The sequence below is a fragment of the Seriola aureovittata genome, chromosome 9, assembly GCF_021018895.1.
Source record: "Seriola aureovittata isolate HTS-2021-v1 ecotype China chromosome 9, ASM2101889v1, whole genome shotgun sequence".
Lineage (NCBI taxonomy): Eukaryota > Metazoa > Chordata > Actinopteri > Carangiformes > Carangidae > Seriola > Seriola aureovittata.
In genome coordinates this window covers 25,158,067-25,178,099 of record NC_079372.1, presented here as the reverse complement: position 1 = coordinate 25,178,099, position 20,033 = coordinate 25,158,067, and the positions used below count along the sequence as shown (strand labels likewise).

Sequence of the window (20,033 nt, the reverse complement as noted above, 5' to 3'; positions counted from 1 at the left end):
TGACAGGAAGACACTCGGCTCTCAGGTGTAACGCACGTGGGTGACTTCAGCTCAGATACAGCGGCTAACGTCAGCTTACCTCAGCCTCTCTCTCTCTTCCCTTCCTCACCCCTGGCGGCGGCAGCAGCAGCAGCTCTCACTCTTTAACCATCTTGAACACACGCTCTATGCACAAGTTCACTGAGTTCATTTGTTATAGGGGAAATTTGGCATTGAAAAACACTCACACGCACACCACATGCGTTCCCTGTTTTATGACGTTGAACAATCACAAACAGCCTCAGATATGTGTAGCTGAGATCTGCGTTAAAAGTCAGCACAGTCTCACAATTTTCCATCTGCCTCACAGTTACTGCCTCAGAGCTGCTGCTGCTCTCTCTCTCTCCTCTGACTCAAACTCAACGCATTAAAAGTCCATATTTACACTTTTCCTGTGTTTTATTTGAGGTGTTGATCCATAACAAGATATATTTGTGGCCAAAAATCATCTCAATGTAGTTTTACTTCCCCTCTCTCAGGCCTCTCTCTGGAGCTCTCGTAACAGCAGGTCAGTGAGCCAATCAGAAGAGAGGATGCTCTGAGCCTCTCTTCTGATTGGCTGATGTGTTTTTGGAGGGATCTCTGGCTGAGAGCGATGACTGCTTTGTTGTGACATCACAAGTTACAGGAAGTCCTGACGGCTCATTTCAAGGCTCAGTTTCTGAATACAGGCCGTGTGCATTTCTCTTAGGACTTAGCGCTTTGATACTTTCACAGTATTAATATAAAACCTAGACCTGCTTTATAACCAAAAAACACACGGAAATCTACTTTTATACAACATGGAACCCACATTTCAACCTGTCACAGTTTTCATCTGTCTTAAAGAGGCAAAACAAATGTTATGTTCACTCTCAATCACTAAAACTCACTGTGTTCATCCTTGAGCACCAACCTTTGTGCATTGCATGCATGTTGCCTTTGCTGGTTTTCTCTGTATTGTCCACATGGGCACCTACATACACACACCATATATATAAGCATGCATACATCACAAGCACACACACGCACACATAAATCTCCCTAGGTGTTACCTAAACACATTAGTATCTATGTGTCCTTTGTGTTCAGTCATCTTCTAATCCGAGCGTGCAGAGAGGGGGGGATTAGGTGGAATCACTACTGTAAGTGGGATGTTTCAGGTTCAAGTCCAGACAGAGCTGAGCTGAGCGGCCGGGCTCTCGCGGCGGAGGAGAGATGAGGCAATGCGGAGAGGTTTCCTGCCCGCTCTCTGATCCCTCTGGCAAAACGGCCGCTTCATTCTACACACATGACTCACTGGCAGCTAAAGCATCACAGATTCATCATCCGCTGTGTTGATCTTGTGCGGTTTGTGCAGCGTTTACTTCAGGTGCCGTCGGACGTGCATGCGCCCCCCCCCCTGGTCTCGGAAATGTGAATTTGTTTAAATGTGCTGGCTCTGGTGCAGATTTACTTTTTGGTTTTTATAATCTTTGCACCTTTTTCTGCATCTTGACGTGTGCAGGGCAAGAATAAGTTTCATAATTAAAAATATGGCCTGGAGGGAAGGGAGGCTCCGGCTCCGTGCAGCAGCAGATATTGATGCTTTAGCTTTGAGCTCATTTGTCTTGTTTGATCAACACATTTGGTCAACACATCTTAGTTTTTCCGATGTTAGTCATGCTTCCTTTTGTTTCCTGCTTGCAAGACGTAGCTTGAACTTAATGCTTGGTTAAAATATCGATCATCTCGTTTCATAAAAGTTACACAAACACGTGCATGTCAAAAGTTTCCGGCAAAGTAAGCATCCACTGTGCTTTGGGGATTAAAAAGATTTAGGATGTTTAGCACCACGTTGGCTTCACACTCAGTTCAGCGTTGTGCATGTTGCTGACGATGACTGAATTACAGGAATATGTGACGGTTAAACAGCAGTGACATTGTGGACTAATACGTCATGGACACACAGACGGTCTTTATCCGAGGCTTTGGGAATGTTGAGCGTTGATGTCAGCTCTCTGCCTTCAGCCAACACATCAAACACAACGTCACCATCCTCAGCTGTGGGTGGGCTGGCAGACGAAGGCTCGTGTGGAGGTGCAGGTGTGTCATCTTTGGCAACACTTCCTGTTTGACTCCGAGCCTTGGTCTGAATCTGACTGATGTATTGATAATCCTTTTGTTCTTCACTAGCTTTTGCGAAGTTGTTGCTACATGTCCGGGGTTCATATAAAATAAATTCCCATTTCAAATTTGTGGATTAGAAACCGGTCGTTAATCCAAAATCTGGACGTGAAATCATTGCAGTTTGTAAAATCAGTTTACCAACAACAATTTTAAGTTTTTGAGTTTGAATCTTTATTAATTAAATACTTTCTGGAGTTTAAAAATGTCCAAACTGTCAGTCAGCTAAGATTGTCTTGGAGTAAATCAACAGGGCTTTTATCTTTGGAACCAGCTGCATCTGATAAAAACTTCCTCTTCTATTAAACAGCAATTTAAAAAAGAAAATCGCAAAGTGTGATTGAAACAGATCAAAAATTTGTTAAAAATTTGTGAAATTATTTTGTCTATAGAATCAATATCTGCTCTTACTAATAATTTCCAGTCTTTGGTTTCCGTCCTCTCTGCTCCTCACATCACTTCATCAGTCTGATCACCTGAGCTCCTTCAGCACTCAGGACTCTGATCGATCACCTGGTCACACCCGCTTCACGTGTCTAAATCACCTTCCCCCGACGCTCTTCTCCCTCTGTCCTCAGGCGGCGGTCAACGGGGACACGTCTCCGGCTGAGGGCCTATCGGAGAACGACAGCGGCGTGGAACTGACCAATGAGAACAGCCCTCTGACTGCGGCCGAACCGCCCTCCCCCTTTAGCCCCAAACAGAACGGAGACGCTGCCTCACCTCAAGGTAACACACACACACACACATTGACACAGCGGTGAAATGTCCTCTTGACTTTTTTCTATAGTTATTATTTTCTATTTTACTGTTATTATTTTCTATTTTTCTGTTATTATTTTCTATTTTTCTGTTATTATTTTCTAATACTCTAGTGCCAAAGAGTTCTTTCCCCAAAGTTTTAGGAAACCAATATGAGACATGTTAACTTAAATAAAGTCTTCATATTTAATATTTTGTGTCAGATCCTTTCATGAACATCAACAGACACTTCACCTTCGTCCTAGTTTCAGTCTGTTCTTTCCACCGTTCCATCCTGGTTGGAACATTGACCTGCCGCATGAAAATATTGAGTTTCTTTTCTGCCATCTGTCTCACCGTCTGTCCATGTCTCTCTCTCTCTCTCCTTCTCTCTCCCTCTCTCCTTCTCTCTCTCTCTGTCCCTCTCTGTCCCTCTCTCTCTCTCTCTCTCTCTCTCCTCTCTCTCTCTCTCTCTCCCTCTCCCTCTCTCTCCTCTCTCTCTGTCTCTCTTCCTCTCTCTATAGATGATAATCAGTGTTCAAGCGAAAGCAGGAAAAGGAGCAGGAAGAGGTCAGAGGAGGAGGAGAGTACCTGGGACTCCTACAGCGAGGTACGACTGCACACACGCGCCTGTTCCTGTAGTCAATAAATCATCTTTGTGAGGAGTGTACATGTTATATTTAATCCATTTTGTGTGTGTGTGTGTGTGTGTGTGTGTGTGTGTGTGTGTGCGCAGGAAAAGGCCTCAGGACCGTCGGAGCTGGGTTTGAGACAGAGACCTCGACCAAGGACCATCTTCCAGGCCGGTCTGTCGCCGCACACCAACACCAAACCTCGCAGACAGAACCGCAAACAGGAGCACAGCATGTTACTGGTAAATAAGATAAACACATACACACACACACACACACACACACACACACACACTGCCACAAGCTGCCTGAACCATTTTTTTTTTTTTTTTGTCCCATGCAGAAGTGTTGATTCTTCACAAATGTGTAATGAACTTTGATTGTGATGATTTGAACCTGCAACACTCGATCACGTCCTTCCCTCTCACTGCAGTTCATCTAGAAACGGTGTTTGTTTTTAAAAATCTAGCTTCTGTGTTTCTTTCTCTCTTTTGCTTTTACTCAAACTGTTTCTTGAGTCTAATAAAGTTTCTCTCCTGCTCTCCGTCAGTGCGCCAGCGGTCCTCGGACAGTCGTGGTCGTGTCCAGCGAGGTTCCAGAGGCCCCCCGTCTGGAGCTGATGGAACAAGACTCCAAAGACTCGGCCCAGAGCAGCAGCACCTTATCCAGCACCGAAACTCAGCCAGAGTACAATGTAAGATGTGTGTGTGTGTGTGTGTGTGTGTGTGTGTGTGTGTGTGTGTGTGAGGGAGGGAGACACAGATGCATGAAGGAAGAGACTTGGATATCAGGACCAGAAACCAGACTTTCATTACTGATGTAAAGATATCTCGGCATCTACAGAAGGTCTCGTTTGAAATGTTCTTCTCTTAAATTTTACACCCAAAAAGTCAAAATGAGAAGAAGAGAAACTGAAGCAAAGTTACAGTAGGTTTTATAGCTTTTGGGGGTTTTTAAAAAAAAAAAAAAAAATTGCCTTGCCTTTTTTGGCATACTAAAGGGAAACTAAAGTCTGGAGCTGCACCTTTTTCTGAGGGAAACGCCACAAGTCTGAACCGATTCTGTATCAGCAGCTGTTGCAGTGATATGGATCCTAAAATGTTTTGTGCAGATAGAAATGTACCAACGAACAAACAAACGGTGTATAATTTGTCAACGTGTGAAGAGATCAAAACACACCTGAAGTGGCGATGGGACGTTGAGTTTTCAAGGGTTAATCTGCAAGGTTGATCAAGTACTGTAAAAGTGTAGAAGTGAGCTGCAGAGATCAGAGAGTATCTGTGATGAGGAGAAGGAAAGGGAGAGGAAAAGCTGCAGGAGAGAGAATATTTAAAAAGGGGAACTGGGAAGTGGGAGGTTTGGCAGCAACAGAAAGAGGAGGAGGGTAACTCCCCTCGCAGACCACAGAACCTCCTCCACCTGGCCTTGTGTTAGTGCAGGTGGCCACACACACACACACACACACACAGAGTCTGGCCGTGTTTGCTCAGTATCAATAGTTTCATTCAGGTCATGACGACCACCAGTCTGCACAGCAGGGCCTCTGTGTGTGTCTGTGTGTGTGTGTGTTTGGAGACACACTCAGGTCTGCATGCATGTCGTCCTGTGCATGTCTCTACACTGTGTGTCTGTGTTTTCCGCTGCGTGCACGCCGCCTCCCTTCATGTGTGCTTTTTGTGTATGTCGATGCGTCTGGTGCGTTTGTGTGTGTTTTCACTGGGTCCTGGACTCAGCGGAGCGTGGCTTCCTTTAGTGGAGTCAGACTCCATTACAAAGCCTAATGGGTTTTCTCTTCTTAAGACGGACTGAGGAATCACATAGCCCCGGGCTCTGCCGGGATTTGTTTGCATGCATAGAACTCCCACCTGCTCGTAAACCAGCGCACGTAACTTTCAAAAGACAGAAAGGGAGAAAGAAAAATGGGTCACTTATGGCATTATCAGGGATGTTGGAAGTTTTCTGCTCACAAAGAGGCCAAAGTGCAAAACAAACAGCAGAAACAAAGAAAACACCTGAGCAAACAAGGAAATCAGAGTGCACAGATATTTACAGGCAGGTGTAGAGTGATGCCAAGGTGGACAAATACTCTCAAGTTAATGTTTGTCATGCTTTTAAGATTCCGATATTTAATCGTAATTAAAATCAGATAATTTATTGATCCATTAAAGGAAACTCTTTCCTCCGCATTGACTGTTGAGGAGGTAAACAGTGAGTTGATGTTCTCAGTCAGTGATTGGCTTGGTTGATATCGCAATACATGATGTTATCGTATATGATTATTATTTGTATTTAATGTTTAAGTTGTTTTAAATATATAAGGCACATTATGCAGTAAGCAAAGCAGTGAGTAAAAAAATGTAATATTATGAAAAATATTGCATATCGGGGGAATATTGTGATATTATTGTATATCAACCCAAACGTATTGAGTCGTCCTCTTTTTCTGAGAAAACAAATGTTTTTTTGTTTGTTTGTTTTTTTACAGTTTATATTTGTTTTTTCTCTCTGTTCATTCACCCTTCAACCTTTGCATTTATCTGCTCAGTGGGTTTTAACACCAATGTTGAGGATTTCTTCCTTTCCCCCTTTTCCTTTCCTGATCCGCAGTTTTAGTTTCTTTTTATCACAAGTTTTTTTCCCCTCCTTCTTTTCCTTCTTTCTTTGTTCAAGACAAGAAAAGTTTTTGGCATCAGCAAATTAATACGTCCAGACTATTGTTTTCAGCTCGCTCTTCTAATCTTTCCTTCATTTTCTGTGTCTTTACTAGAACTGAAATAGGGGGTTTTTCAGCTTTTGCACAATACAGATATCATTACAGATTTCTGTCATCATGTCAAACCATTTGTCTTCCTTGTTCTTCCTCCTCCTTGTCAGCAAGACAAGATGTTTCTGCCAAAGTGTACTGTTTTCTCTCCTCTGTTCTCTGCACCTGCAGCGTTAGGAAGAGTTTTCCAAAAGATCTCAAATCACTATGATTCAAACCTGATGGATCCTGGTTCGACGACAAAACGTCTCTACACTTTTTCTCTACGTTTCTGTCTTTCTTTACTTCAGGAATAATAAGAGTCTTTTTGCTTTGGTAAAGTAGTGATGGACAAGATGTGACCTTATCCTCACTCTCTCTCTCTCCCTTTTCCTCCCACATCCAGGACAACAAAGGTTTTGGCATCGGCGAGCTGGTGTGGGGAAAGATCAAGGGATTTTCCTGGTGGCCCGGCATCGTGGTGACATGGCGCGCCACCGGAAAACGGCAGGCCAGCCACGGCATGAGGTGGCTGCAGTGGTTTGGAGACGGCAAATTCTCTGAGGTTAGGAGGGAAAGAAAAACAGACAGACTGAGGGAGGGAAGGGAAGTGAATCATAATTGTACATGTCGTCCTTCTGTCTGATGCCATGTTTTTTGTCCCCAGGTTTCAGCAGACAAACTGGACTCCATTACTGCCTTCCCCAAGTTCTTCAGCCAGGCTTCGTACACCAAGCTGGCCTCCTACCGCAGGGCGATCTTCCAGGCGCTGGAGGTAAGAGTCAGGGTGTTTTTAGTTGCTGCTTCTTCATCTGTTTATTAAAGCTCACAGGAACTTGTCCAGCTGGTCACCAGAAGGTTTTCAAATTTATCAACTTATAAGCTTAGCTTGTTAAAAATTTCCGATGTGTGTGTGTGTGTGTGTGTGTGTGTGTGTGCATGTACGTGTGTCAAATCTGACTGATTTCCCTGCCAAGAACACACTGGTACACTGCAAGTGCATTTACGCATGTTTACACCACAGTGTGTGTAACAGTAGCCAAGTAAAGCAAACACAGGTGTGTGTGTGTGTGTGTGTGTGTGTGTGTGTGTGTGTGTGTGTGTGTGTGTGAGACAGGGATTCCTCCTCACTATCTATTGTATCTCATCCTGTCAATAACTTAAAGACAACATCAAACACGTCAGGACAACAACGCAGGAGACATGACATCACGTCTCAAACTGTGCAGATACACATCAAGCACTTCAGTAAATATGTGATCGCACCACAGATAATAGATCTGTTGAGGTTGTTGCAGAATTGCAGACACATATCAGGACTGTTTTCTCTTCTGCTGTCTGATACTGGTGTCATATGTCAAGCAAATAGACAAATGATACAGCTGATGTCTTCCTACAGGTCTTCAGTGTCTGTGCTGATGCAAAGTTATACTGAAGTTATGGCTCATTTGTTGAGAGTAAACTTACAAAAACTATTTTATATTGAACAAAACAAGCGAAATTTGTGACGTGCATCTGCGTTCAGTGTTGAGTTTGTCTGTATTTATTTATCAACATCACCAACATTATATACATGAAAAATATCATATAAAATAGGGAACCAAACTGACAATTTGAGCAAAGCAAAATTTCTTCTTTTTTTTCTTTTTTTTTTTTTTACAAATTTTGATATTTTGAAGCTAAAAAGTCAAAAACAACTTTGGGTTCATCACATTTCACATCACTTTGGGATCTGGAGACTCGTGGACATTTTGTGCTATTTGCTGACATTTTATAACAAACAAACAATTAATCTAATATACAGGAAGTTATCAGTAAGTGAATCGGTTATTTAAATTATCATTCAATGCAGCCCTGTTTACAACTTAGGAAACCCCAGTGAACCTGAAGAAGGAGAGACATGGTTGAAAGGTCTGGAAAGTAGCCAGTAATTGGACATTGTGCCAATATTGAGTTGGTGTCGTCTGAGGAATCATCTACAGACCTGGGAGACAGACAGACAGACAGACAGACAGACAGACAGACAGACAGACAGACAGACATTGAAAATGTCTTTCACTGCACATCAGTCCACTTACTCTCACTCTGTGTCATAGAGACAGGTGTGTGTTTCTGTCAGTTCTGTGTGAGTGTTTAAGTGCAGACAGAGTTGGACTGCAGGCCTCTTCATGCTGCTGTTTGTCTTTGTCTTTCTCTCTCTCTCTCTCTTTTTCTCTCTCTCCACTTTGCTTCTGTGTTTTGTCTGCCTCGTTCGCCCCGTCTACCTCCTGTCATCCCCTTGTGCGGCGCTGCCTCAGCCCTTGTCTTTCACTCACACGTCTATTTAACATAAAAACCTCCTCTGTCTTCTCACCTCCTCTCCACCGTCGTTTGCTGTTCCTCCCTGCGCCCGTCAGTCTTTCATCTCTGTCTAAACATTCAACACTCTCCAAAAAACTCTCCAGTTATAATTTCTCTGAACGTCGTCGCTGTGTTTTATTTCCAAACTCGTCGGGATGCTGCGTCTTCACAGGATGTTCCAGTGTTTTAAAAATGACAAATCTCATTCAGGTGTAAACACTGACATCGGATTCATGTCACTGTGTTTTGATCTTTATAACATGTCGGCCTGGTCGGCTTTGATCAGCTTTGTTGTTGAAGGTCAAAGGATAAAAATAATGATAATAATTAATAAATAATTAATCATTTTCTTATTTTTCTAATCTTCTTTTAAATTTCTTCCTTAGAAAAAAGTAGTAAAACTGGATTTATGTATTAATTTATTACTAAGAGATGTGACTGATTTTTATAACATAATTAGATAACGAGCTCTCCGTCACCTTCACCTGTCTCTGTGTCTCACACTGTGTAACCTCTGTGTCTCAGATGGCCAGTATCCGGGCGGAGAAAACGTTTCCTCCCTGCGAGTCGGACAACCCGGAGGACCAGGTCAAACCCATGCTAGACTGGGCCAACGGTGGCTTCGAGCCCAAAGGAGAGGAGGGACTCAAACCTACACACAGCGCCAGTGAGCAAAGCAGCAGGGCTACACTGTTTACCCCAAATTAACCAGGGAATAAGACTGAATCTGATCTGTTTGTGTGTCTGTGTGTGTGTCCCCTGCAGACAGCAACCCTCTGGACCACCAGGTCCTCGATGTCTCGCTGCCAGAGTATTTTCCCAGCGCAAAGCGGCCAAGAGTCGGCCTGTGTAAGAACAAGGCCGCCCCCGAGGAGTCCTACTGCAGAGGTAGAGGTCAAAAGTCAAGCTCACTCAACATCATACAAAATGTATATAATGTATATAAATATTTGGAAAATGTAGTCTCTGTAAATTTTTATGTTTTACTTTTAGGTTATAACGTTTGCTTTTTATCCTTTCGTTAAGGAAGGTTTACATTCAGATTTTCAATATGACTTGCTACCAGTACAAATACACTCATACTCATTAATTAGAGATTTAAAAGTGTTGATGTCAGCTGGGATATACAGGTGTTAGTGTCTCTGCCTGTTGTCTGTTAAAAGTATAAAAGAGGAGCTGAAATTGTGCATGAAACGTGCCACTTTTTAACACTGTTTTTCCTTTTCCCTCAGAACAAATGGTCAATGAAGTTCGGATGAATAAATGTAGTATTGAAGGTAAAGACTCACACGTTCACATTGTGTTTTCCTGTGACTGTGAATTATTTGTGAGTTATGAACTGTGTCGTTTCATTTCTCTTTACCGTCATTGATGTGTGCGTGTGTTTTGGCAGAGTTCTGTCTCTCCTGTGGAAAGATGAGAGCAGCGACCTTCCACCCACTGTTTGAAGGAGGCCTGTGCCAAACATGCAAGGTAGAGCAACACAAGTGTGTTTTTTTTTCCATCATCATCATTAATGTCTCAGTGTCAGAGAGTCATGAATCATATTCTAAACCAAGTGAACCCCATAATGATAATATTAACAATAATAAACACAAGTATGTCAATAATGTTTGGAGCCTTTAAACGCTCTCATACATACAGACAGGTTTTGACCGGTGTCAGCTTCCAGAGGCTGATATTGATGCCGGTAAAATGAACTTGTCATCAGCTGATATATCTCCAGAGTGAATGCTAAATGCCAGAGTCATAAAACCAGTCATGTCAGACACATAAACTAGTCGGTTCATGCCCTCAGCAGTTTGAAGGAATAAAGAGTAGGTGGAAGTGAATGCAGCATGTCTGCCAGACTCCGCTGCTCAGCTCTTGACTCTGTGCTCAGTCATGTTCGTCCTGCTTGTGATGCATTCAAATGCTCCTTTTTAACAGCAGACATGTTGGCTGGTCATAGTAAGAGAAGCACAGGTGTAATTCTTTCGTACACAGAGACGTCCCGTCACCTAACAAACACGTTTTGTCCCGACTGTTGCCTGGTGATATTTGGTTGAATGGACCTGATGGACACTCCTGGCAAATGTGTGAAGTTGTGTTAATACGTATTTGCGTGTGTGTGTTTGTGTGTGTGTGTAGGACGTGTATCTGGAGATGTCCTACATGTACGATGACGACGGTTACCAGTCTTACTGCACCGTCTGCTGCGGAGGTCGAGAGGTTCTGCTCTGTGGCAACGCAAACTGCTGCAGGTCAGACACGCATGCACACAAAGAAACAGTACATGCCTCACATTAACTATTTCTCTGCCAATGTGGAAAAAAATGTGTCTGCGTGCATGTGTTCACCACCGTCTGTCTGTCCGTCCACCTCCAGGTGTTTCTGCGTGGACTGTCTGGACATCCTGGTCGATCCTGGAGCATCTAACAACGCTCGCTACTTGGACCCGTGGAGGTGCTACATGTGCCAGCCGCTGCTGCAGTACGGCGTCCTGAAGCGGCGGCACGACTGGAGCCTCAAGCTGCAGGAGTTCTTCGCCAACGACAACGGACAGGAGTTTGTAAGTCACTTTGGTCTGTTTCAAGATGTTTCATATAAGAATGGGCAAAAATTGAATGATCAGTAACTGTTATGTTGCTTTTTTCTCATTTAAAATATTTATATACACTATATCTACTATGTGTTTGTTTTTTTGTGAATTTGTGAATATATTTTCATGCTATATATGAGGAGTTCACGAAGTAGGAGTTGGGACACTGAGTAGATGCAAAATGAAATAAAATAGAGAGTAAGAAAAGATAAGAAAAAGCATATTTGTGGCACACAAATAATTTCTTCTAATCTTTCCCTGCAATCTTTTATCTTTATCTTCAAGGAGAAACCAAAGATTTACCCAGCAGTCCCTGCAGAGCAGAGGAGACCAATCCGAGTTCTCTCCCTGTTTGACGGCATTGCCACCGGTGAGAATGAGTGTGTGATGTATTCGTGGTGATGTGTCGACCGTTTGATGTGTTCTTCATCTAAAAAGCAGCAGATCATCATGTGAAGCTGTGTCTTGTTGTTTCTGTTGCCAGGCTACCTGGTTCTGAGGGATCTGGGTTTTAAGGTGGACCAGTACGTGGCGTCAGAGGTGTGCGAGGACTCCATCTCAGTGGGCGTGGTCAGACATGAAGGAAGGATCCAGTACGTCCATGATGTCAGGGACATCTCCAAGAAAAACGTAAGGAAGAAAATGTTTGCTTGACTGAGAAAAGTCAACTGAAAGGATTCATTTTCTTCCATCAGGAACAAAGTGCTCAAAATGCTCCTGTGGATCTGCATGTAACTGAAAACGTGACTTATACATTTTATAATATACATTTGGCTTTTATTGAAGACAAAGAGAGAGAGTATCTTGGGGGGAAAAAAAGGGTTAGTTAGTAAAGGTTTTACTTTAACATGTACAAACACAAAGTCAACCTGAGTTTTGCTTCATCTAAAGCAAAACTACTGAAGTGTCTGTCATAGGTGACAATAGGTAGGATTGTAGGTGTGTAGTTCCTGGTTACCATGACAGTTGGAAGCTGCTATTGGAGAGGACGGAGAGCCAAGTTGACTTGCTCAGGTTTAAAAAAAAAAAAAAAAAAAAAAAAAGTGCTCCTACTGCATGATGCGTACTTTTACTTTTTGTACTTTGAGTATATTCTGATGCTAATACTTAAGTATAAGTATCCTGCCAACCTCACTGGAGTTACTCCTGACAAAAACCTCCAGTCGTTTCTACATATATGTTTAGGGTTAGTGCTCACACACACACACACACACACACACACACACACACACACACACACACACACACACACACACACACCAGACTGGCAGCTGCAGTGATGTAGTTTGGAGTTTGGGGCAGAGGACAAAGAGCAGCTTCAACCTCTGTAAATCCCCTCAGGAACCCTTTCACTTGTTAGTCACGCTGTGTGTGTGTGTGTGTGTGTGTGTGTGTGTGTGTGTGTGTGTGTGTGTGTGTGTCGGGTTCATGCCCCTGTTCTCTATTATCTCTTATGTAAGAGATTAATAAGAGCATCCCACCCCTAACTTCTTCTTCTCTTTCTCTCTCTCTCCCTGTTTCCTTTCTTTCTATTCAGCTCTCTTTATTGTCTTGAGTGGGGGGGTGTAAAGGGTAAAAGATAACAAAGCAGATGAGTGAGCAGATGTTAAATTAGTAGTTGTGTGTCTATCGCAGGTGAAATGAATGAATGACATTTAGAACTGAAACGATCAGACAAATAATCTATTAGTCAATCATCAGAAAATGTGTTTTGATTATCAAATAATCTTGTAAGATAAAATGTCCAAATGTCACTGGTCTAAGCTTCTTAAATATGAATGTTTTTTTCTTGGTTGTCTTTGGGGTCCGGACTGTTGGTCGGGCAAGGCAAGTAATTTAAAGACATAAACTTGGGCTTTGCAAAGTTATGATATATTTTGTTGTATTTTTCTGACATCTTATGGACAAAACGATTAACCAATTAGTCAGGAAAATAATTGACATACTAATCTATAATGACGATAATTGTTAATTGCAGCTCTAATGACGTTTGGACTTTACTTATTGAGGGCATACACTCAAAGAGAAATCATCTGCATGCAGAAAAAGTTTAATGAAAATAATTAACAAAATAGAAAAATAACTTCATTTTTCTTGTCAGTTCTGGATTATTCTGGGTAATAAAACCTCACTGCTTTGTATGTAAAGTTGCGTACAGTATTCAGTATGTCATTAATGAGTTTCCCTTATACACTGTCATTTTGCTGTTATGTCACTGAGTCTAACACTAGGTGGTGCTCTTGTCTCTCTCAGATTCTGGAGTGGGGTCCGTTTGACCTGGTGATAGGGGGAAGTCCCTGCAACGACCTCTCAATAGTCAATCCTGCAAGGAAAGGCCTGTATGGTAAGTACCTGCCAGAGGGAATTATATATTAGACTTCTGATTGTGACTTTCATCATAGAAATGGTAGCTGACATTGTAGTGATGATGGAAGTGATGTTGTTTCCATTTTAAATGATGTTTTAGTAAATTGCTGTTCATTCAAAAGCACTCATGTAGTGCTGTGTTTGAGCAGTGAATGGGTACGGAGGTTTAACCCTGCATTAAAGTCTACTCGAAACCTTAGTCATTTGAATTTCATTATTATGAGATAAGGTGAATACTTATAATCTCTCATGATTGTCTAAACCGCTATCTCTGATGCTTTCCTTCTCTGTGGGTACAATTCTTAGGGAAAAAAAGATGCTTTTTCAAACTGAGTATTGGGGAGAAATGCCATGTGTACTGAAGCATTCAAGCAGTTCTGTGAAGTTTTACGGACTCTGATCATGTTTTTGTTGCTCTAGAAGGCACAGGGAGGTTGTTCTTTGAGTTTTACCGTCTGCTGAGCGAGGCCAAGCCCAAAGAAGGAGAGAACCGGCCGTTCTTCTGGATGTTCGAGAATGTGGTCGCCATGGGCGTCAACGACAAGAGGGACATCTCACGATTCCTGGAGGTGAGTCACATGGACTGTGGAGAATAAACAGCTGTAAATATCTAATGCATTAAAATCTTTTTCATATACTGTATATCAGACGACAAAGTTAAAGACCTAATCCTTACAAACATTTATACATTTTAACAACATAAAAGTTGCATGTCCCGAGCCTAAATTTCTGAATTCCCCTTTGGTGGTTGTTTGTTTGTTTGTTCAAGAACAAAAAAGAGTTATTTTTATGAGTGCCGTGAGTTTATGAGTAATCACCGTGTTTCTTTGTGTTTTTTGTTTTTATAGTGTAACCCCGTCATGATTGATGCTATTGAGGTTTCCGCTGCTCACCGTGCCCGATACTTCTGGGGAAACTTGCCAGGCATGAACAGGTGGGCGAACTCTTCACATTTAAAATGTATCCGAGTCCCAGTTTGTCAGGGAAAAACAAACATGTTGACTCTAAACACTGGTGGGTTTATGTGACTTGTCATCGTAGGATCCATTCAGTTTTCAACACTTGCAGAGTCTAAGGATAAAATGTGCACTGTGTTCTGCACAAAAAACTATTTTATATTCTGTGTGACAGTGTGTAGGACTCAATGTGATTCCTCCTCTCACTTTCAGGCCTCTCTGCGCCTCTGGGATGGACAAGCTGGAGCTGCAGGACTGTTTGGAGCATGGCAGAGTTGCAAAGGTCAGAAATCCACAGAATAAGTCCATGATGAAGAAATATGTTTTTTTTCACCCTTTGCAGTACTAAATTGCAGAGTGGCTACTTGGTTGTTTTAGTTTGAATGTGTATCTGTTGTCTCGTAGTTTGGAAAGGTGCGCACCATCACGACTCGCTCTAACTCCATCAAACAGGGGAAAGACCAGCACTTCCCTGTGTTGATGAACGGGAAGGAGGACATACTGTGGTGCACTGAGCTGGAGAGGTGAGCAGAACACACACACACACACACACACACACACACACACACACACACACACACACACACACTCATGGCTGGTAAGATTAAATATGAGTCTCATTTAACTGGATGGTTACAATTTAGATGATATTTACATCAAAACCTTTAGTGTCACACAACTTTAGCATCATTGCGACACTGTTCGTAATGGTTGCTGTGTATTTCTTCCCCTGCAGGATCTTCGGCTTCCCCGTTCACTACACAGATGTGTCCAACATGGGTCGCGGTGCCCGACAGAAACTCCTGGGCCGGTCCTGGAGCGTCCCTGTCATCAGGCATTTGTTTGCACCACTCAAAGACTACTTTGCCTGTGAATAGAAAACCACCCATCATCAGCAAACATATGCCACCTGTGAATACACACCAGCTTTTCTACTATGACACTGGCTCCCAGAAACAGCATCTGTAAAGAGCTGGAGGAAAAAAAAGCCAGTTTCACTTTAAAAAAAAAAAAAAAAATCAGTATAGCTGGGAAAATAGTGAAAGTAGCTGTTAGTTTGTGTCCAGCCATTTCTGGATTCTGGTGATAACGCACCTGTAGCCTTAAACACACATAACACACACTAACACAGAGATATGCAGAAACAGCACAGGTGAGCTCCTTGGCTGTGGTTTATCACTATATCCAACAGTGTCTGAGAGAGAGGGAGGGTGAAGGTCAAGTGAAAGTGCAGCCGGTCAGTAGCACTGATTATATTATCTGTAAAGGAGGCCAGTAGGCTGCTTCGCCTCTCTGGAGGAGTTAAAAGGGAAAGAAGATGACGCCCGCCCTCCTGTTTTAACAGTAGGACTGTGTAAAGATTAATATGATTTTAATCTGATTTTTTTTTTTTTTTTTAGAAGGCATTGTTTTTAAGTTGACACCACTTACTAGTTGTAGAAAAAGGTGGAACAACACAGCACCAACGGCACAGCTTTTTAAAGTGGCTCTGTATCAAACCGTTTTAGTGCTCATCCCTCCGTTGAACTGATACAGGCTGTTCATCTGAACAAAAACACTTTTAAGATCACTTGAACCAAAGTCATTTGGACAGCTGAAGTCCTGCTCCCTCTGGGCCACCTGCTGTTCCACTAGTCTTGATATAACATTGTATTTTAAAAAAAAAAAAAAAAAGAGAGAGAGAGAAAAAAAGGTAGGTTGTTTTTAAAACGCCAAAATATGATACTACTGTTTTTGGCCAAATTAAAATTAAGGTAATAAATATTCTACAACTGTACTGGACAGCAAAAGTCCAGCATCTCTTCTTAGCCAAGATAGAATAATGATTATTTTGTTTGCATACCATAACGACATATCCCATGAGCCTTAGCAAAGGAAATATTGTGAAAGCCTCATGGGAGATGTAGTTGCTAGATGCTAACAAAATAGTCTTTTATCTTTTAACAGTGCTCTTGTACCTATTTAGATTCAATTATGAAAAGAAACATTTGCTAATCTCGTGTTTGAGATTTTTCAAAAGGCCAGTGAAGGAAAATACATTGAGCACTGCAAGCTAGTGGACCAGACCTGGACATGAGACGTGTTGGTTTTATACTTAGATTAGGTTTTATTTGTTGTTTGTTGTAAAAGAAAAAAAACAACAATTTTACTTTTGTCTTTTGCTTTGAGACAAGTTCCAATGAGCAAAATAGCTTAGTTAAAAAAAAGAAAAAAACTTCTATTAAAGATTTTCTAAACATGTTTTTGTATAGATAGTGTGAAACTTTGAGTTAAACAGTTATAATGTCACAGCAACTTCTCCCTGAGAGCTACATACAGATACTTGAAATAAGCCAATGCAAAAACAGAGATGTAGAGAATGAGTTTTTGTCTTTTGTCAACCATTCCAGACGTCTGAAAAATTAAGAGTGATGGCATTTATCCTACTGTAGATGTTTTAAAAATAAAATTGTTTTAGTGTACTCTAACAGCTGGATGCCAGTGTCTGCACATGTGGGTGATCCTGGTTTACAGCAGTTTCTATTCCAGAAAGGAAAAGAAATGATCGGAAACACTGGTGAACACACTATATTTTTGTAAACTAGCACTGACTACTTTTTCTTTAAAGGAGTTTTTCAGTTTCCAAAAAAATTAACAAGAGGAGTGGCATGAAAATAATCTCAATTGATGCTGGTTGATACTTTACTTAAGTCTGTGTGCTGCACATGCTTCACTATGCAGTATGTATAATGCTATTTAATGCTCTTAAAAAAATGATAAAGATTGTTATCCACAATCCAGTGCTATAACAGAATTGTTACTGAATTGGCTAGTATATATGTCATACTGTATGTTTAAGCATTAGCATGTTCACCACACAGAGTGATCTACTGGACAGTTAAATTTGGTACAGATTCTCTTGACTTGTGGACCAATCACACAAAAACCTGGCATAGTCCTTTGAAATATCTTTTTTGTTGTTGTTGTTTTGATAACTGGAAGATTTTTAATGCTGTTGGCTGCCACCAAATCAAACTAAATGGGCATTACCTCAGACAAAGGGGCAACTGTGCATCACTCCTCCTATGGGATCTCTGTTCTGTGAATATATACTGTAGCTTTCTGCTCCCATATGCCCTGTATATATAGCTTGTATTTTTATCACTGGAACTGTTTTTACACAGTGTTTTGTGTACTGTATCAATAGAAAGGTTTACAAGTGTTTTTAATTCTCATTTGACCAAGAACTACATTGTTTGTTTGTTTGTTTTTGTTTGTTTGATTGTTTGTTTTTTTTATACAAAATGCACAAGCCTTGGTAAAGAACCTGTTTTTCATGTTTAAATGACCAGTTCATTTGGAAATGCAAGACTCCTATGTGATGGTCAAAAGGCTCTTAGAGTGCCACCAGGAACCTTTTTTACTTTTCAAGTCTGATTTTAAAGTCATCTGAAAAACCAAAAAGTAATTGTTTACATGCTTCATTAACACTGCTGAACCACAAAAAAACAGTTTATTTTCTTTTTTGGTAAATGCTCTTTTAAGACATTTTATATCGAGAACACATATGGTATATATTAACACGGTATACAGCTTGCTTGAAATTTGTAATATTATAGCACAATATATAGCATATTAATCAATAGCTTTTTGATATCTTGTGTTTCTTAGATGTAAACCCATTCAGTGTATTTGTAGACTTGTGTATGAATGACATCTGAGAACTGTTTCTACTTTTTTTACTACAGCCTTTTGTGCTTTATCTTTTATCAGAATCACATTTGAGGATATTTTAAATGAATCTAAAGCGCAAAAGCATTTCTAAAGAACAGATTCTGTGTTATTTTTATACTTCATTTGAACTGTTAGTGGAAAAGAAATGATTTATTTTTTTTTTATGTTTGTGTACTTCCTATAGCAACCTATATATAATTTTTACTCAATAAAACACAGCTTGGCTGCTAAAAACCACTGACGTGTCTTGTTTGAAATGCTAATCCTTCAGTGTGCATTTTTCTTGTGTTTGAATAGTCTTCTGTGGAGTGAAAGGCTTGTAAAGTTGAATAAGATTGCAACTAGTTAATTTAATTAATTGTTAATCCCCTTTTTTTTCAGACTGCATTAATTGGTTAATATATAAAATCATAGCAATAATCACAAATGCTGTATGATAATTATCATTATAAAGATCTGATCCTCGAACTGTAATTAAAATTGGATTAATCAGGATTTCCTGCTACGATAGGAGTGTAAAATCTGAGTTTCGCTGACATAGAATTTGAAGTTTTCATTGATTTTTGCAGAGGATGTTGCCAGTTCACAGTACATACAATGGGGAAAAATGCATTGGTCTTGATACAGAGCCCTGTGGTTCCCCCACAAGAAAAAAATTATAATGTAAATGATGTGGTCTGTAGTGTCAAAGACTACACTCAAGTAGAACTGGAAAGAATTTTTGTTCCCTTGGTTTTAAAACCAGAATGAAAAGCTTTGGCTGGGGAAAGAGTGGCAAATTAAATTTATATTGGAATCATTTTTTAAGTTTTTGGGGGGCATTTTTACCTCTAATAGCAGCAGTAAGAAAGAGAGAGAAAGGGGATGACATGCAGCAATGGGACTTGAACAGCAAAATACTTGGACCACATGTTTGCTGGCTTTTGTCCCAGTATACGCCCGTTTCCACCCGGGATCTGGCCCATCTCTATACAGCATGACTGTCGGATGCTACTTCCATATCTGTCCCAGTTCTGGTGATCATACAGAAAACCTTCAAGTTGTCAGCCAATACCAGAGCATAATTGACGGAATCTGCACAGATTTTGAAGTATATTTAACCTAGGCCAGACCCAGGCATATATCGGACCAGAATTTTCATTTTTCTATATAATCGATTTTACTAACTGAGCTTTGATCAATTGCTAACTGATAACTGAGCCTAAACTGACAATTTGGAGTTAAACTGACAGAATTTAATAAAACAATTTTATAATACACCAGTCTTCAGCATCAACGCTGAATCAACTCCCCCAACTAGCCGGCTGTATTTAGATGTCAGGGTCTTTTATAACAATTGACTTCGTTTTCTTGTCTTTCACTACACCATGTTAAAACATTAAATGTGGAATATGGAGGGGGCAGAAGCTGACGTTTGACCTTCGTTGAACCGAAACGTAACTGTTAATGAAAGTGTGAAAATTTAAGATCCAGTACGTCCAAATGGTGAAAATGTTGTTACAACAATGGCCTTAATGTTTAACTTAAGCATTTGCAAAATGTCGGCTAGCGGCTAATGCTAGCGTAAGCTACAGTTAGCTACAAAAGCTACCTAGGAAATAGAAGTTGTTGATCGTTAGCGAACGTTAGCTGCCATTTTACGTTACTTTTTGATCATTAGCAGACTAATGTGTCCAGACTGGTTATTTTGTTATATTTTTAGCTATTTAGGGTGCGTCACATGGATATTTTCTCGTTTTAAAAACAGGGAACAGGGTGGCAGGGGAGGGGGGTTT

The 20,033-nt window shown here is 40.9% G+C and overlaps 1 protein-coding gene across 2 annotated transcripts in view; it reads left to right on the top strand.

Moving 5' to 3' along the window:
* dnmt3bb.1 (DNA (cytosine-5-)-methyltransferase 3 beta, duplicate b.1) overlaps positions 1 to 18,495 on the top strand; it is a 32,273-nt gene extending 13,778 nt beyond the window's left edge. Inside the window, exons 3-22 of one of the 2 annotated variants that reach the window (XM_056385615.1) lie at positions 2,763 to 2,913; positions 3,450 to 3,535; positions 3,662 to 3,799; positions 4,108 to 4,251; positions 6,707 to 6,865; positions 6,968 to 7,075; positions 9,166 to 9,307; positions 9,406 to 9,528; positions 9,873 to 9,917; positions 10,034 to 10,113; positions 10,771 to 10,883; positions 11,008 to 11,191; positions 11,507 to 11,591; positions 11,706 to 11,851; positions 13,475 to 13,565; positions 14,012 to 14,157; positions 14,437 to 14,522; positions 14,758 to 14,827; positions 14,950 to 15,068; positions 15,281 to 18,495. In XM_056385615.1, the coding sequence (XP_056241590.1) occupies positions 2,763 to 2,913; positions 3,450 to 3,535; positions 3,662 to 3,799; positions 4,108 to 4,251; positions 6,707 to 6,865; positions 6,968 to 7,075; positions 9,166 to 9,307; positions 9,406 to 9,528; positions 9,873 to 9,917; positions 10,034 to 10,113; positions 10,771 to 10,883; positions 11,008 to 11,191; positions 11,507 to 11,591; positions 11,706 to 11,851; positions 13,475 to 13,565; positions 14,012 to 14,157; positions 14,437 to 14,522; positions 14,758 to 14,827; positions 14,950 to 15,068; positions 15,281 to 15,422 (2,358 nt within the window). In that variant the 3' untranslated portion in view covers positions 15,423 to 18,495. Of the gene's footprint in view, positions 1 to 2,762; positions 2,914 to 3,449; positions 3,536 to 3,661; positions 3,800 to 4,107; positions 4,252 to 6,706; positions 6,866 to 6,967; positions 7,076 to 9,165; positions 9,308 to 9,405; positions 9,529 to 9,872; positions 9,918 to 10,033; positions 10,114 to 10,770; positions 10,884 to 11,007; positions 11,192 to 11,506; positions 11,592 to 11,705; positions 11,852 to 13,474; positions 13,566 to 14,008; positions 14,158 to 14,436; positions 14,523 to 14,757; positions 14,828 to 14,949; positions 15,069 to 15,280 lie in introns of both variants that reach the window. The other variant, XM_056385614.1, reaches the window with a different exon arrangement.
* Positions 18,496 to 20,033: the final 1,538 nt, after the last annotated feature.